Source organism: Mauremys mutica, chromosome 10 (genome assembly GCF_020497125.1).
Source record: "Mauremys mutica isolate MM-2020 ecotype Southern chromosome 10, ASM2049712v1, whole genome shotgun sequence".
In the NCBI taxonomy this organism is placed as follows: domain Eukaryota; kingdom Metazoa; phylum Chordata; order Testudines; family Geoemydidae; genus Mauremys; species Mauremys mutica.
In genome coordinates this window covers 9,393,401-9,411,630 of record NC_059081.1, presented here as the reverse complement: position 1 = coordinate 9,411,630, position 18,230 = coordinate 9,393,401, and the positions used below count along the sequence as shown (strand labels likewise).

The following is an 18,230-nucleotide window of genomic DNA, read 5'->3' as shown; positions in this document are numbered from 1 at the left end:
TTTCAGACATTTATCTTCAGTTTTGGGAAACAAGTTTGACCATGGGGCAGAAGCCATCATGCCAACCATCTTTAATCTGATTCCTAACAGTGCCAAAGTAATGTCCACATCTGGTGTCGTAGCTGTTAGATTAATCATTCGAGTAAGTATATATCAAAACAAAACTTTGTCTTATAAAGGCTTAAATCTGGGATCAGATCTGAACTGAGGAGGGAATGTGAACATGTCCCTGGTGAAAATTATCTTAAATAAATAGATTATGCACCTAAATGTTGCAGAACTTGGCTATGAGACTTCTTCCTTGAATCTCATCTGGATATGATATCTGCATTCCGACAGTACCTTCTTTTTGTTGATCCCCATGTCACGTCTTAGAACAGGGAAAACTATTTACTGAAACACAGTTCAAGAGGGGAAGAGAGACTGACAATAAATGAGGAGTAGTAGTTTGTCCACTATCAGTGGAAGTTGCTTCTTGGTGGTTCTTGTTTATGAATTTATGAATCTAGCAGTTTACTGACTAAATTGTTCAGTGGAAGTTGTGTAGCCACCTGAAGAAAGAGCACTACAGAGGCATTCAGATGCTAGGGACACTGTTAATTATAGGCTGCTGGCTGGGTAGCATTTGGTGTTTGGGTGGCCATTAGCTTGTAGGAAGGGGAAGGGGCAACTCTTCAGATTATCATTAGCTGTCTGGCATTGAAGCCTAGCAGTGATATTTTGTGTCATGAAGACCTTGTTCTGATGGTTCAGGCTGCAGCATGCTCCATCAGATACATTCTAGATTGTGAGTACAAAAGAAAGTGGTTCCAGTTGCACAACAAGACCTAACCATGTTCTTATTTACAGGCTTGAAGATCATTTAGGAATAATTTCATCATTTAACAGGGTATCCCTCTGTGTTACTTTGTATAAGAAAAATGGAAGTACTCTATTTCTTTATGCCCTATTTATTATTCTAGAATGCTGGATTGTGCGATTGGAGCGTGGGGGTTAGGAATCAGGACTAGTAGGCTTAATTCCTGGCTTTGCCTCTGATTCACTGTATGACCTTTGGCAATTCTTAGTGGTTTGAGCATTGGCCTGCTAAACCCAGAGTTGTGAGTTCAGTCCTTGAGGGGGCCGCTTAGGGATCTGGGGCACAATCAGTACTTGGTCCTGCTAGTGAAGGCAGGGGGCTGGACTCGATGACCTTTCAAAGTCCCTTCCAGTTCTAGGAGATAGGATATCTTCATTAATTTAATTCACTTAGGGTCCAATCCTGCACCTACTGAAATCCAAGGCCAAAATTCCCATTGACTTAAGTGGTACATGATCAGGGCCCTACCTCTCTGTCCTTTGGTTTTCCTATCTGTAAAGTGGGGTTAACAATATCTACATATCTGCCTCAGAGGGATCTTGTGAAGCTTGACTAGTGAAGGTTTGCAAAGGACTTTGACAGTGGATGACAAGTGCTATCAGCATAAGATGTATTAGGGAAACTTCTTTGCAGAAACAAAGGATTTTTACCTTTGGAGAGTTCCGTGTATATTTCTCTGAAGTCATTTTTAAACCATTTTGCTTGCCTTCTCATCCTCATATAAAGAGTCTTTGTAAGCACTGCATGGACAGTGCATCTTGTCTAAGGCCATTAATCAGCTAGTGTGGCCTCTGCCCGGTGATGTGGCTGGCATGCTGTGGGAAGCCTTGGCATAACCTACTGCTGGAGATTTCTGTCTGTTGGTGAATGTGGGTCTCACATGGCACAGTGACTACAGACCCGCCGGAGCCTGTTTCCATAAGTGTAAATAAGGAATCCATGTCTTTCTTAAAAATATTCCTTTATTTATGGGCTAAATTTTTTAAAATGAGCCAAAATGAGTGTGTGTATGTTGGCTTTAGGATGACTAAGAGAAATTGGCTTTACTCCCACATATCTAAAATGTAAAGGTTTTTCCCCTGTTTCTCTTGTTCTAGCATACGCACATCCCTCGGCTAATACCCATCATAACCAGTAACTGTACCTCCAAGTCTGTTGCAGTTAGAAGGTGAGAATGAGGTTTTAACTTTTCTTCTTGTTTATCAATGGCTTAAATTCACTTCCTGTTTTTTTGTTTGTTTGTTTTTTTTGTTTTTTAAGGAAAAGCTGAGTTTTTCAAAGTGATGTAGAGGATTTATCTGCACATCTTCCCTTAACATTAATGGATGTGTCTGAATCCCCTAGGTTGCTATGAAAAATTCAAACGAAGTGTTTTTTTTTTTAAAGTTGCACACTGTATGGGGAAGAATCACTGTTTCTGTTCTTGAAAAGGAAGGACGGCCTTTAAATAGAAATTAGCTGATTTAACCTGTAGAGGGGAGGTAGGTGTCAGGGCCGGCTCCAGGCACCAGTGAAGGAAGCAGGTGCCGGGGTGGCCAATGGAAAGGGGCGGCAGACCATCCGTTGTTGGGGCAGCACGTCTGGGTCGGCGGTGGCAGCAGTTTGGTGGCAGCTCAATCGGGTCTGCTTCAGTCTTCAGCGGCAATTCGGTGGCGGGTCCTTCACTGTCTTCCTCTTTGGCGGCACTTCAGCGGAAGCTCAGTCAGGTTTTTTTTCGCTGCGTGGGGCAGCAGAAAAGCTGGAGCCGGCACTGGAAGGTGTGGGTGTACTGTACAGTTGTGCATGTTTAGATATTGCTATAATATTATCACATTAGTTTGGCTGCCCTCTGAGGCCTCAGATAGGCTCCTATTTTCTACCATCAACCCCTTTTGTAGTACATTTCCTTGGGACCAAAGTGTAAAAGTCACATTCTCTGAAATTCGATGGCCTGAGTTATGCAGGAGGTCAGACTGGATAATCACACTGGTTGCTTCTGGCCTTAAAAATTGATGAGTATTTCCTTTCTGCTGTCTAGCTGGAAGACCTGTGCCCACTGTCTTTAGCTCCAGTCTCCTCTAGCTGGACAAACAGAAGTAAGAATGATTGGTGACTGTGTCACCTGCTGACTGCAGCTCTGTCACATACCTTAAGCAAGTCACTTAACACCTCTGTCCTTCAGTTTCTCTATTTGAAGTACGGGGATGAGAAAATACCTTCTTTTTGGACTTGATATGAAGCGTAGTGTTTGTAAAGAGCTAACAGCTGCAAAGTAACATTAACTTTGATCTTCTCTACATCTCACTGTGCTTTGTATTAAAAAGAAGCAAAATCAAAAGCACCCCACACGTAATATTCTACAGCCGGGCTCCAGAGCACTGCTACAGACAGTAGTGACATTCCAGTGTTTCAGACCATTACTGTAACGGATGTTCATATTTTGTAGTGTAAAAAACTCTTTGTAGAATTTGAGCTTTTTAGATGCACTAGTATGTTTAATAAGGGGGTCACTGCTGATTTTGGTGTCCAGCTGGGCCCCATAATGATAAATGACTGATGTGTGGTTGCAAGTCCACTAGAAGCCTTATGCCTCTTTATTAGCTTAAATAGCTCAGACAGTATTTCTCCTTTACCCACTTTCAGGCGCTGCTTTGAGTTTTTAGACTTGCTGTTACAGGAATGGCAAACACACTCCCTAGAAAGGTAAGATCTGAGCATGAGCGTCCCTTCGGGAGAAGCGATTTGTACTATGGCTTGAAACATCCCACCCTCACTGCTAAAATCTGTTTCTTCCTCATTCAAAAATAAAAGGGAAAAAGAGTCCTCTGAGGCCCTGTGTGCTCCTGCTTAGGCGCAGGCTGTTGGGGGAATTGCTGAGGCCTCCCAAATATTGGAGCTCCTAGTGGCACCACAAGTGTGGATCCCAGGGCTACAGACACTATTTCCTGAAAGTGTTGTTGAATGGACAAGAGAAATGGGTCCTCTCCAGTCAGGCTGCAGAGAAGATGGTCACTGAATTCTTGAGCATGACCACTCTCCAGATTAAACTCAAGCAAGGGCGTCTCATATTTTCCTGACTGAAAACAAGTGGCAGAGAGAAGCCAGGTGTGGGAGGAAGGGACTGGGGTTGGCAGAAAAGAAGATCTTCGGCATTTCAGTTTCTTGCTGCAGGCAAGTACTGTGTGGGCCAGTCATTCCAAAAGATTGCTATCCCCAAGTAATAATGCTATAGTAATGCCAGATAGTAAAGCAGTGATACTATTCTGAATAGCCAGTTTTCCCTACATTGGCCTATATGTTTAAGAGCTGGATTGTTCTGGTATGCAAAGAGGGGAGCACACAAGGGGCCTTTTCCTTCCCTTATGCTCCCACCCTAGATTTCTGGCCTTAAGATCTGACTCTTGCAAGTGAGGGTGCAGTTGCAGTGCCTGTGTTCACCCAAGCCGGGGGAGTACTCCCTCCTACAACCACTGGGGCTCAAGCCATCCCGAAGGGGTAGCAGAAGCTAAGACTGTGGGCCCATCACCTTGTATTACTGACTGATGATGCTGGACACATGCAGAGATTGGAGCATGCTGCAGATTCCTAAAGGATGGTATATCATGTGCACTGGTGTTGGGGCGCTCTGGGCGGGATTTTGCCTCCCAGATGCCAGGCATAAAGCCAGAATAGCTAGTTTAAGGCTGACACACAACTAATAGGGACATAATAAGAGAATAATATCTGTAAGACACATTATGGCCATTCAAACTAACAGTCTGCAGAGAAAGACAAAGGTGCGGGGAAAAGGAAAGGTGATTGATCCTTACTTCATTAACCCAAATTGCCCTGGGCTACTTTAAGAGTTAAGAGATTATTTTTACACCCTGGTAGTTTCTATGGTAACTAAGGAATGACCTCTGAAGAATGCAGCTTGGCTCTTGTTTTCCAGCAGCAAGGAGTGAAATAAAGCTGACTTGTAAGAATAAATAAATAACTCCCCTAAAGGATGTTATGTGGAAATGGGGGAAGCTGTGAAATGCTCTCTGTTTGCCGAGAGTGGGGAGAAATCACTAACCTTTGCAGACTCATCTATGAGTGCAGGGAGGTTTTCTGCATCTTTACTCACTAGCTGAATAATGTTTTCTTCTGATCTCAGACACATCTCAGTATTAGCGGAAACAATAAAGAAGGGAATCCACGATGCGGACTCTGAAGCAAGGATAGAGGCAAGAAAGTAAGTGAATTAAAAAAAAATAAGTATCACTTTATAAACACAGGATGGTGTGCGGTAGAAAACGGAAGCTAAGACAAACTCATATAGGGCCTGTTCCTACTCCCATGGCAGTTGATGGCAAAAGTTCATGACTTCAACAGGAACTGGAGTGGACCCACAAAGCAGTCAGCATGATCTTCTTAATAAAACCCCAGCCATACACTCATTGCTTCTTTAGATTCTGGTCATTTTACATTGTTGTCTAAAATTAAATCAATGTGTAACTTCTTTTTCTCCCAGCGTGGATTAATCCATGTATTAACGTATGTTCTTAGAAGCACAAGAGCATTTTGCTAATTCTTACTTATCTGCCACCAATATAATGCCTAGATAAAATCTGGTGGTTTCATTCCTGTTCCCATTAAGCACTGGGTTGCCAAAGGGCAGTGAGATTTGATAGCCAAGTATCATTTGATTTCAGGCCTGATTCTTTTATCTCATGCAAAAATCTCTTTGTCCTTAATGGAATTTTTGCCTGAGTAAACATTACAGGATTGGGCTTGTCATTGCTTTCTTAACTACTACAAAATATTGTAAATAACCAAAACCACTGACAGAGTTAATTAATAAAATACGATTGTGAGGCAGCATTATTTTGCCTTTCTTAATCACTGATATAGAAATCTCATTAATTTGCAATGATTTTCCCTGTCACAAGGGATATAGAAGAGGTGCTGCTGTATTTTCAAAAGTGTGTGTATGTGTCCATGGGAGGTTATCTTGGTATACTGAGAACTTGTTCTTAAACTAAGCACCACCAAGATTCTAGTGAACTTTATATGGAGAGAGAAAGCTGTCGTATGGTACATTTTACATTTCATGAACTTGTTTAGAAGAATCAAACGATTAAATGCTACACTTCAAGAATGGTAGTTCATAGTAGGAGTGGGTATTAAATTATTTTGGGAAGGAGCATTTTCTCCAATCATGAAAATACTAGAGGCACCCTGGTATTACAGCAATGTGGCTAGGTAACCCAGATAGCTAGTAGCTAGGCAGACTCTTTGAGGATTTATTGTGAATGTCTAATTCTCCTTTATTTTTTTCTTAATTAATATATTGCCAGTGTTAAGATTTAAATGTTTGCATTTTATCCCAAAGAGATTAAAATGCTGACGACTTCCTCTGTCTGGGGAGCAGCTGTCACGTTCAAATGGCTCTGGATTAATTTGCATTTATTGATCTTGTTCTTAAAGTGTCCTCCATTCTAATCCTGAAAAGTGCCTGTAACTCCTATAGATTATAACAGGAAGTAAGGATGCTCGGCATCATCCAGGAGGCCGTTAGTGCCTGGTCCCTTTGTGCTGAAATGTCTCTCTCTCTCTCTCTCTCTCTCTCTCTCTCTCTCTCTCTCTCTCTCTCTCTCTTTGAGTGGGCTAGATCCTGAGAGATCCTGAGCCACTCTCACTGAAGATAGTGAGAGCAGCGAGCTCAGCCACTCCCTAAAATTTGCCTCAATAGCAGCGAAAGTTTGCTCCATGGGATTATGCAAAGGGTCAGGATCATCTCAGGGATAATTGTCAGTTGTGGGTTGAGGCTTGCCATGGGGTGTCTGTCTTGTCTAGTCCCTGCTGCTCTTGTGGGCTCATGGTGTTCTTCCTGACCTCCTGACTGGAGCTGTGACATCTGGGTATAGACTCTGCCCCTTTCTGGTGCTATATGCGTTCCTGTGATGCTCTGCACGGTGCACACCCTGCCTTCCCACTTCTGGTCAGTGTGTCGTGTGTGGAATTGCTTCCTCAAAACGCAGCGGTAGCCTGCGTGGTATGTTTCAGATGCATCACAGAAAGGCTGCATCACTGAACTGGTTCAGGTTTCATAGGGGTAGCCGTGTTAGTCTGTATCAGTCAAAACAACAAGGAGTCCTTGTGGCACCTTAGAGATTAACAAATTTATTTGGGCATAAGCTTTCATGAGCTGTAACCCACTTAAGGCAACTCCCATCTTTTCATGGACTGTATATTTATACCCGCTTACTGTATTTTCCACTCCATGCATCTGATGAAGTGGGTTCTGGCCTGTGAAAGCTTATGCCCAAATAAATTTGTTAGTCTCTAAGGTGCTACAAGGACTCCTCGTTTTTACTGAAATGGTTCAGTTAAGCCATTGCCATTGGGGATGGACGTCTCCTGTGACTGAGCAGCTGTGGCTCATCAAATGTTACAAGGAGTTTTCAGTGGTATATTGGGATCTTATTTTCAGATGTTATTGGGGCTTCCACAATCACTTCAGCAGAGAAGCAGAACACTTGTTTCACACGCTGGAATCCTCCTATCAGAAAGCCCTGCAGTCTCACTTGAAGAACTCAGATAGCATAGTGTCCCTGCCTCAGTCCGATCGGTCGTCCTCCAGTTCCCAGGAGAGTCTCAAGTAAGTCTCTGTACTTTATTATCACTGATTTTATTGACTAAACTGCAGATGCACCTACATGTGAGTAACTATGACATTGCATTGTTACCATTCGCAACTTCATGCTTAACTTTGTGTCTCATCTCTCTTATCACTGTTCACATTTATTTCTTGTCCTCAACATTTGACCAGCTCCAAAATATGGCATATGAGGTTTTTGGCTGGCAGGATATTAAAAAAAAACAACAAAAAAACCTTCCCACACTGCTAAATATCCTGGAGTCAGTCTTGAATCCATAAATAAGTGGACAAGAGGCTTTTCATTCTCAGCCAGACAGTATTAGTCAACCTTCCTAACTTAAAAAGACACTTGTTTGGCCTGAAATTTTTCATGCTTAGCCTAAAGCCAGAGAAGTGAGTGTATCTGTTTGTCTTTTCTTTTTCTTGTAAGAAGAGATGTGGCCAAGCTAGATATAAATTATATAGCTGCAAAATGAATAGCTTTTCTACTGCTTTTGTGTATCTTGGCTGTTTTTGAAGGGACACAGTCAAAGAATTTAGACTCAAAATTTGCCCCAGCTGAAAAGCGTTAGAATTTTTTGAGGACTGTCCTATTACAATATGAATTGTAAAATCCAACTCCATCCTACAAAGAAATGTATAAAATACATTTGTCACTATTTACATAGGACCTGAAATCTTCTTTTGCTATGTTAATGCTCATGGTAATTTTTTCATACTCTTTTCTAAGGAGTATTATTGAGCCTCAATATTTATATTTAAACAATAAATCCTGTTAGTCTATTACTATATGTAAATAGTTGTCTATTACGACCCCTTTATGACTGTGTACTCAGCGGAGACATGGGGATGGCTTCTAAAAAGTAATTCCAGGTTCATCATGGTAATTATATAACTGCATAAATATATATTTGATATGTTTAAAAAGAAAATAAAAGAAGGCCAGGCCAGCAGTCTAGCAATAGCAGGAGAGTGTTGTGGGAGCACAGGGAGAGCTTAGTAGACATTCATCACCCAGACTAGACTGGCTCCAAAGCAAGGGTTTCAGTGCAGCAGACATCAGTGATGAAGGACCAGTGCTGGACTGAAGGGAGGGGAGTAGAGAATAATCACCATTGGCAATAGACTCTTCCTGTACCTTTGATCACTGAAGTCCCTTGGAGCATATACGTGGAGAGCTCTGAAAACAAAGAGGGCAGTTTTGAATGAAATCCTGAAATAAGTGAGGAGCCACTGGAGATGTCTGAGGTTGTGGTCGGTATGGTTGTGCTTCTGTGTATATAGCAACATTTGGCACACCCTGGAGTCTGGAGAGTGGGGTCATGATTAGGCCACTGCTATTTTTAATAACCAGTTATAAATGTAGTAATATAAAACAAAGCCTCCTAAAATATGATGGCATTTTTATAGCCAAGATTATTGGTGACACAGAAAAGATCTGTTAGACTTCAATAAATGTTTGTGTTTAATTTCTAGCCGTCCATTGTCTGCCAAAAGAAGTCCTACTGGGAGCACTACATCCAGAGGTGAGAGCAGGAACTGGAAGATTTGTAATGAAGTACAATAAAAGACTCAAATATTTCAGGGTTCAAAATAGTGATTTTGGTTATAATGAAATCTCCATTTACTGTGAAGTTGTTGTTTTGACCATTAGTCCAGTCAGATATAGCTGTTCCTGTGGTCATCAGCATATAGTGGAGGCATCTTATGTGCATGTCTCCTATTGTACTAAATTCCAAATTGATCACAAAAGTGCTTTCACCACTGGACACTAGAGGTCTGGACCACTTCGCCATCAGAGCTCTAGTGCACTTGACTGCAGTGGCAGGTGGGTGGACAAGAATACCTAACAGGCCTTTTCCAGCTCTGATTTTTGTTTGGCTTTTAATAGCCACCATCTCAGTCTCCACTATGTACCCCAGTACAGGCAGGGTATCCCACAGAGGCCTTTGATACAATCAGAAGTAATGTTGAGCCTCCTTGATCTTTTCCATCAAGACTTTCCAGCATGTAGAATCTTCAGAGCTTTGCTTTGGTTCCAAGCACTTGCAGCTTAATGCCTGAAGGGCATACTCTTGGATGGGAACATCAGTGAGTGTGGGGAACAGAAAACCTTCATGAGCAGATGAGGTTACTGTTAGCAGGCCTTGCTAACAGTAATCTTCAAAGTGCAGGGCCCTGACTAATTGATTTGATCCCACTTTAATTTGCTACTAGATACCGTCAGCTGAGAGCATAAGGCTATGTTTTAGTCATGAGTATTTTCAGTAAAAGTCATGGACAGGTCACAAGTAATAAACAAAAATTCACGGCCCATGACCTGTCCATGACTTGTACTATATACCCCTGACTAAATCTTGGGTGCTCTGGGGCAACGGGCAACCCAGGGGTGCTGCACGTGCTCTGGGGTGGGGAGGCAGCCCAGGATCCCTGCGGTTGCTGGGGGAGGCAGCGGCCTGGGACCCCTGCGGCTGCTGGGAAGGGGGAAAGATTTGGTGGGGCTGGTGGGCTCCGCATGGCTCCCCGGAAGCAGCGACATGTCCCTAGGTGTAGGCATGGCCAGGCAGTTCTGCGCACTGCCACCGCCACAAGCACCGGCTCTGCAGCTCCCAGTGCTCGGGCCAGGGGCAGCACGCGGAGCTGCCTGGCCACGCCTCTGCCTAGGAGCCGAGGGACATGTTGCTGCTTCTGGGGAGCCCCACGAGGTAAGCGCTGCTCGGAGCCCTCACCCCCTGCCGTGCCCCAACCCTATGCCCCATCCCACATCCAAACTCCTGCTGCTGTTTGGAGAGGTGGTACGGTGGCGCGAGACTGCCCCAGCAGTGGCTGGTGCGGCTGGCCCAGGGGCTGTCCTAGGCCAGCCATATTGGCTGCTGCAGAAGTCCCAGAGGTCCTGGAAAGTCACAGAATCCATGACTTCCATGACAGATGCCAGCCTTACATATAAGTAATATATTTTTTTGCTCACAGAAACCGCTGCAGAACAGCACTGTGAATTAGTTCAAAATAAAGAGAGACCTGGTGGATGAGGCAATATATTTGAATGGACTGATGAGACTAGGGGAAACTGTACTTAGAAAAGAACAGGGCACTGGTAATGAGATACTGCCTCTGTGAATACATTGTGCATCATGGTCTTTCTGGCCCTTTACATGAGCACGGAAGTCTCACACAGGGAACACTTGAACATTCTTATTCAAGTGCTAACTGGGTACTTTGAAACAAAGAGTCAAATAAATTAATCCTCACTAGTCTTGACTGTGTGTCTGTTCCCCACCCCTGTCTAAAGCCTCTACAGTGAGTACAAAATCCGTGTCAACCCCAGGATCTCTGCAGCGGTCTCGCAGTGACATCGATGTGAATGCAGCAGCTAGTGCCAAGTCGAAAGTAACATCTTCTGGAGCTTCCACCCCCTTCAGTTCTGCAGCAGCCCTGCCCCCAGGCTCGTACGCATCACTAGGTGAGCCTCCGTGTTCTCTTCAAAAGCAGATAATTTCTCCAGTATTATAAACGATTTGAATTTAGTATTAGATGGCTTGTTCTGAATATAGGCCATGTCTCCAATGAGATGGTCACTAGGAGTCCAGAACCAGTCTGTGCTCTGTGGCAACTGGGGCTAAAGAAAATTACGTTTCCAGAGGGAATCAGCCTTGCAGGAAACACAGTTTGCTTTGAAACACTTTTCTTTCTTCCTCGGTTTCCCACTAACCAGCACATTTATGTTGTGGAGAGATGTTGTTTTGACTCTGACAGTCCAGGGGAGGATGCTTGCTGCCCAGTTCACCCTGGAACTAAAGAATAGGTTTACTGCAAGTTGTTTTATGCTTTGGGTAGCATTAAGAATGTCTTAGCTGCATTTGACCCTGAGCTAAGGAACTGTCTCTTCATATAAGTATGGGATAGAGCAGGAAAGAGAGGAATCTGACTGATATGTGAGTATGGTTTAGTTACTTTTTCAGCCTATGTGAAAGGCACAAGTTCACCTTCCTCCACTCAGGCTCTTTTTGAGGGTTGAAATCATGCATTGTGTTCCTTTTGTCATTTTCTGTTGCCCCAATTTTTTCATGCTGACAAGTGAAGTCGCCATTTGATGTAGAACCTACTTTTCAGGTGGCACATCAGGCTGCATGGATGAGGAAATACAGTTCAGAAACAGCTAAAAACAGTTGCTAGATTACTTGCGTGGTTTCACTTGTCAGTTTTCATTAGCCTAGATTTGACCCAGGGAGAGCTAATTACCTGAGCTAGGATCTAATTCTGTAATTTATTGTCATTTACATCAGCCTTATACTGATGTAACTCCATTGACTTCTACCAGATTAAGTGATTATAGCAGGTCCCTAATTGGTATGAGAACGGATACCCTTGCCTCCTATCATGTAGATTGCTGACCCTTAGCTGTATCAGTTGAAAGCTTGACTTCATAGCATAGGATATCCTGGCTCTTTTGTCAGTGTAATGGGAAATACTGTATGAATTATATTAGGATATATTTATATATTCCTTTTCATGACAGGCATCACTTACTGCTAAAATCTTTGTCTTCACTTCAGTTCATTGGCCCTGTTTGGTTCAGTGATTTTGCCCTGGCTTAAATTAGTTGTTCATGTTGACTTCATGGTGCAGTGAGAACTGCAGACAGAATGCTGGAGTTAAACACATGTTTCTTGTCATTTCCCAAACGTTTAGAGGCTGAATATAGGAAAATGGCAGTGCTCTATTAGTCTGACTCCAAAGCAGAGTGTGTTTGCTGCTCTTCCCTGATACTCTATTTCTCGTTTACATGATGCATGGGTTGGATTGGCTGTAAAGGGAATTCCTTTCCTTTTGGCAGTAGAAAAATTGCATGTGCAATTTCCTGCAAGAGGAATGGGAAAGGCAAGCAAAGGAATGGGATTTAGCAAAGCTTTGTCTTTAATACATGATTGCAATGGGACCAAACTAATCTGATTCTAAGACCTGTTCAGATGCTTCATGCTTTGAGTTGCTGATTAACCAAATTTTCTTTTCCGGTTTCATTTCTTTAATTGTATTGATTTTTTTTTTGCTTATTTCTGTAGCTAATATACAGTGCCCACTTCTGTTAATATTACTAATTCTTCCGTATTTACCCTCTCCTTATTTTTTTTTAAATTTGCCTAAAGATGGTACTACCACTAAACCTGAGGGTAAGCAGCCTGTCTGTGTGACTGAGGTGTGTCTCCAGTTGTACCACCCCTCTCTGATCTCTGTTCTCACAAAGTGTTACCTGGTTCTCATCTGTGCTCACTGGTGACCTGCATGAAGTGTTGCATGGTTGTTTGGCTTATTATGACACCCTTAGGGATATGTCATTTTCTCTCCAGGATCCTCCTGGAGATTAGGCACCAATCTGATTTTCTGACTCTTGCTTCCAATCTTTATGTGAAACTAGTTTAAAAGCAATGTTGTATACAAGTCTCCATGCTAAAAAGGTGCTGTTGGTTGAAGGTGACCTACAAAAGGATAAAAACAAAGGCTTGTGCTCATCTTTGCTTCATTGAGATGCATAAAGAAGGTCTGCTTTGTTGTTCCAGAAGAAATTTAGGTCATGTCTACTCTGTTTTTTCAGGGAGACTCAGGATGACAGGAGAATTAGTGAGATGATTATACTGCAAATACTAAAAAAGTGAAAGCTGGGAAAGGAAGAGATATTTAGTCAGCCTGTTCAAACCTCTGGGGTTTGTTTGTTTTTGTTGACTCTCTCTTACTCCTGTGCCTGGTAAACAGTTGAGCGTGAAGAGTTTTTTGTTAAAGGCTCAACACCCATGTCCCTCCATTTAATGGTTGAGAGAGCTCCCACTCCAGTTCCTCCCAAGAAGCCATTTTAAGACTTGTCTTTCCTTAAAATCATTTTTTAATGTTCTTGATATTTCTGTGGTAAAAAAGCAAGCATAAAACTTTCTTTTTGTGGGGGAGGGAGGGATGGCAAGGAGGACGCGGGTGTTCATGACAAAAAAGCCCAAAAGCACAAGCTCCTTTTTTCCCCTCTTTTGCAAGTCACCTTTTAAGAGATGTATTATTGATTTGTGGGACTGTGTGTGAACATCCTAGGTGGCTGTTTGTATTAGAATGTAGTTTCCCAAGAAGCACCACCATGTCATTGTGATGTCTGTTTTTCTCTCTGATTTCTGATAAACTGATATATTATTTATAGGGATAGATTTCTCCAGTCTCCTGAGCTGAAACCGAGTCTTGGTGTAGAGAAATGAACTGGCTCTTAATCCAGTGCAAGCCTTTACGCTTTAGGATCCATCCACCATCGTGTTGGTTTAAATCAGTGTTTCTCAACCTTTTTGTGCTGGCCACCCTCATTACTTAAAAAATAATTGGGGTGGTCCTCCTCCCCCCTCTCCGCCCCCCCCAAAAATTGCAACCCCCTACCTTAAGCTTGGGGCTTCGAGCTACGCACACACACCCCCACCATGGCTCAGGGCTTCGGCAATTTAAAGTTCATTTACTGTTTTGTTTTTTTCCTTATTAGAATATCAGTCCTTATCTAGACTGTTTTTGCTGGAGGACTCTCTGGAGACAAAAACATGGAATGCAAAACTTTATTATATTCTTCATATTTCAAATGTAAAATTTAACACCCACCCACCCCGGCCTCTTTGTTCTGAACAGTTCCCCCTTTGGGGTTCTCTTTACGTATCAGAAAAGATAGAAACTCATTTTTTAGGTCACCTCTAAGCAGCTATTTTAGAATCGCCAAGTTTTTCTGTGCAATGTAGATTGACCTTTGCAGTGCAGTAGTGCTCATGAAGTATACGTGTATTCTTCTCAGAACCAATATCTCAGATTAGGAGAAAGCCCAAAGTGGGATATTCCAGTTACATAAGTGCAAGTTAAAAGCTGAATATCAGGCCATAGATTTAAAAAACACTGTTGCCTGGATAGCTCTGTAAAGCACCATGCTTGTAATGTACCATGTGCTGAAAGCCGTCACAGGGCCTATGCCCAATTTATGTCTTGGGCTGTCCATCTGCACAAAGGTGAATTGGGCACTATATCCAGTTAGTACCCACTCCTGCAGCCCTTTTGACTGTGTAGCTCCCTTGCTCTTCACTGGGAGGTGTGTATGCAGAAAGGTTGCAGAAATCAGGCTTTGTAGAGCTATACAAATAGTTACTATGATCCAAATAACTGGCCATGGCTGTGTAGAAACTTTCCCGAGGTAACTTTCCAGTTACATTCCGTGGAGAAACAAATTCTGAGCTTGCTGTGCAAACACTGTTAAGATTTCTGTACTACTATCCCTGGAGTAGGACTGGTGGTTCAGAACCTGCAATACATTAGGCTCTGCTAACAGCTCTAAATTTCCAAACAGATTGTGGATTGGTGTATTGTTTCGAAGCTGGGAAGCTCAGATGGGATGAGTTCTGCCCCTCTTTGGGCAGACGTTGCAGTTTTTAATATCTTTAGTAGTCCAGCAGTCATCCAGACTAGTACAATTTTTTCAAATAGAAGTATTATTATAGTACAGTATAATGACTTCTCCTCAGATGTTTATAGGAATTTTGAAGTCATTCTAAGCACAAGCTCACACATCTTACAGAAACCATGGGGCTGGGAGCAAACAAATTACTTGCAACTCTTGGCTTCAAAGTAGTGTGATTTGTTCCTATCAAGAAACTAGCAGTTAAGTTTCATGTTAAAAAATGCTTTGAACTGATGCAGTTAATCTGTGTGGGCCAAATTCAGAATTCGATTACAAGGTGTAAATATGGAGTAACTGCATTCCAGTCAATGAGGCTTTCTTTGGATTTATGCCATTATAACAGAGATCAGAATCTGACCTTATGTAATTTTTAACATACTGTGAAGGGAACGTTTGTCTTTTTTTTTTTTTTTTTTTTTTAACCAATGATCAGGTAAGAAATCATCTTTCCAAATAACCTTCCTTCCCTCCCCAGGCCCACAGATAACCACATGTCCTCGATTTGATTGTGTTTTTCCCGAAGTGAGCATTAGCACATATTTTACAGCACATATTTTACAGGGTAATCTGATGCTAGAAATAAATTTGTACATTTATTATGTCTCTATCTGCACTACCTGGATATCTCCTTTTATAAGGGGTCTGATTTTCATCCTAGTTAACCTTTAAATGTATTTTGCAAACAAATGACTGCAGTAAGAGAGCCTGGATTTATTTCAGTGTTCCACATGTCTTAAAAAGACGGTAACTGATTACCCATGACTATATTTACATACACATCCAGGAACTTCGCTTACCCTTCTGCCCCTGTATTGTCATGAAACCTAGTGACTCCAGTTTGGAAACAGATTTTCTGTTAAAGAAAGGACTGTACTTTCCCTTGCCCTTTTTGCCATATTTCCAAAGTGAGCACAAACCTAACCCTTCAGACACTACAGACTAACCTCTCCCATAAAGGGAAGAGAATGACGTATGACTATATGAATTTTGTCCACTTGGGAAAAAAACAAAACCAAACCGTAATTGTTTAGAGTGTGTGTTAATCTCCCAAGTTCATACAGAGTGGTCAGGTGAGTGATAAATACTGTTTATTGAGCCTCGACAGAGCACTTGGAGAAGCACAAAGTACAAGAAGACGTCGTCCCTCCTCTGTCCTGCTCTCTTTCCTTTCACAGCACTCCAATGGAGTTCGTACTTTAGCCTGAGTAATGGCTTTCAGATTTGTCCATAAATCTGAATGAATATTGTAGCTGAAACAGAGATACTTAGATGATGGATTTCTTTCCTATTTTGGTCTGTGGGCGTGACCCATGTCACATTTTTGGCAATCTGGTTATTTGGTTTCCAGGAAAATGTACTTTATTTTACCTAATTATTTAAGCAAAGTAGCACCGTAGCATTGTCGTGATGTGGTTCATTCAACTCTCTGTACTCTGGAGGTCCTACATTTTCAGCATAAAGTCTGTTGATAACCTTGGATGCATTGAGATTTGCTTTCATGGTAAGGCACTTCTTAGCATGAATAAAACTGACAAAATCTGGTGTCCCTTATGTTTGTAAAATAGGACTTCTGCTAGATGTGGCTGGAATCCATATTGATGCTCATTGTAAACTCATTTATATGAATAACTATATAGTTGATCAAGTATCAGAGGGGTAGCCGTGTTAGTCTGGTTCTGTAAAAGCAGCAAAGAATCCTGTGGCACCTTATAGACTAACAGACGTTTTGCAGCATGAGCTTTCGTGGGTGAATACCCACTTCTTCAGATGCAATGTCTTGCATCTGAAGAAGTGGGTATTCACCCACGAAAGCTCATGCTGCAAAACGTCTGTTAGTCTATAAGGTGCCACAGGATTCTTTGCTGCTTATATAGTTGATAACCCTTAAGCTTTTTTTTTTTTTTTACCAGTAGATGGACACAGATGCCATCTAGTGGTGAATCAGTTAAATGATTCTCAGAACCTGCTACAGACGTTTTTCTTTTTTAAATCTTTTTCATCACATGAAGGAGAATTGGCCCGCTCGCTTAGATATGTGATCTCACACAGAGAGAACATCAGTTATCGTCTGTGTTCATATCAGTTGCTAACGTGTGATTGTTGTTATCTTTTTCCAAAAGCGCCGAGTTGATTAAACTGTATTATGGATTTATTTTTATTCATTTTCAGACAGTGCACTAAAAGAATTCTCCTTCACAGTAGAGCATACAGGCTAGATCCTCAAGGTACCATGCACTTCTGCCTCCCTCTGCATCCAACGGGAGCTGAAGGTGCTCATTATCTAACAAAAGGAGCTCAGAACCTTACATGATGAAGCCCTTGAGGATAAGAATTGTTCAGAAGAAATCCTTTTGTTTATGTCAGTGTGTGAATACATGAAAATGACCAACTTAAGTGTTTTTAATATATCATGTTTATATACACAAATGAATAAAGTTATTTCTGGCTTGAGACATTGGGCCAGATTCTGATCACAGTTATGTCTTTGTAAATCTGATGCCACTCCACTGAAGTCAATGAAATTATGGTGGATTATTTAGATAATATCTTAGAAATATATCTGCCTGATCTAGCTATTTCAATTTACCAAGTTTCTGCATTTGTTACAAACCTGAACTTGGGCATGGTTCATTGACTGTGTCTGTTTTTAAAATTACCAGGACTTTTTTTGTCTTTAAAACTACTGAACACAAAGGAAAAGCTTTCTGTACCGAGAGCAGAATCTGGTGTCATGGGTCAAGTCTCAACCAAGGGCAAATTTTTATGCCTGCATTTTATGATTCTTAGAAAATAGCCTGAGCATTTCCTTTATCTGTTCTCTTTACAATAACATTGCCATTGAGCTACAGTAATTCTTTTGGAGAGGATCAGAAAAATTGGTGATTACAAATTATGACTCATTGCCTCTGCAGTTTGAATTGATATGAAAACAAAGCCAGGGAAAAAAGGCAGCTTCCTGGGCTCTTTTTGCCCTGCCTTTTGGGAAGTATCTATTCATTGTTTGGATTTGATGCATTTTTCTAGTAAGTGCTGCATGAAATTCATTATTCTGGCTGGGATATAATGACTCAGTAGAGAAAGTGGCTTATAGTCAGAGGCAGCACAATTGGACTGTGGATTCTAGGATACAGCATCTTCCTTGCAGGTTACTCAGAGACCTTAGAAAAATGCTTTCTGTTACTGTATTAGTGCAATGTATCTTACAAGCTATCATATGTACTTGAGATTTTCATAGCAAGCCAAAAGATTTAGATCTATTTTCCATTATTTGTAATGGGAAAATGTGGCTAAATCCTACAGACTAATTTAAA

The 18,230-nt window shown here is 41.7% G+C and overlaps 1 protein-coding gene across 13 annotated transcripts in view; it reads left to right on the top strand.

Annotated features, from left to right (window-relative positions):
• CLASP1 (cytoplasmic linker associated protein 1) overlaps nucleotides 1-18,230 on the top strand; it is a 267,069-nt gene that overhangs the window by 136,911 nt on the left and 111,928 nt on the right. For 7 of the 13 annotated variants that reach the window (XM_045031770.1, XM_045031772.1, XM_045031768.1 and 4 more), the window contains exons 13-19: nucleotides 7-142; nucleotides 1,957-2,027; nucleotides 3,482-3,541; nucleotides 4,977-5,054; nucleotides 7,296-7,463; nucleotides 8,940-8,989; nucleotides 10,753-10,923. In XM_045031770.1, the coding sequence (XP_044887705.1) occupies nucleotides 7-142; nucleotides 1,957-2,027; nucleotides 3,482-3,541; nucleotides 4,977-5,054; nucleotides 7,296-7,463; nucleotides 8,940-8,989; nucleotides 10,753-10,923 (734 nt within the window). Of the gene's footprint in view, nucleotides 1-6; nucleotides 143-1,956; nucleotides 2,028-3,481; nucleotides 3,542-4,976; nucleotides 5,055-7,295; nucleotides 7,464-8,939; nucleotides 8,990-10,752; nucleotides 10,924-12,607; nucleotides 12,632-18,230 lie in introns of all 13 variants that reach the window. The other 6 variants (XM_045031762.1, XM_045031761.1, XM_045031767.1 and 3 more) reach the window with 1 other exon arrangement.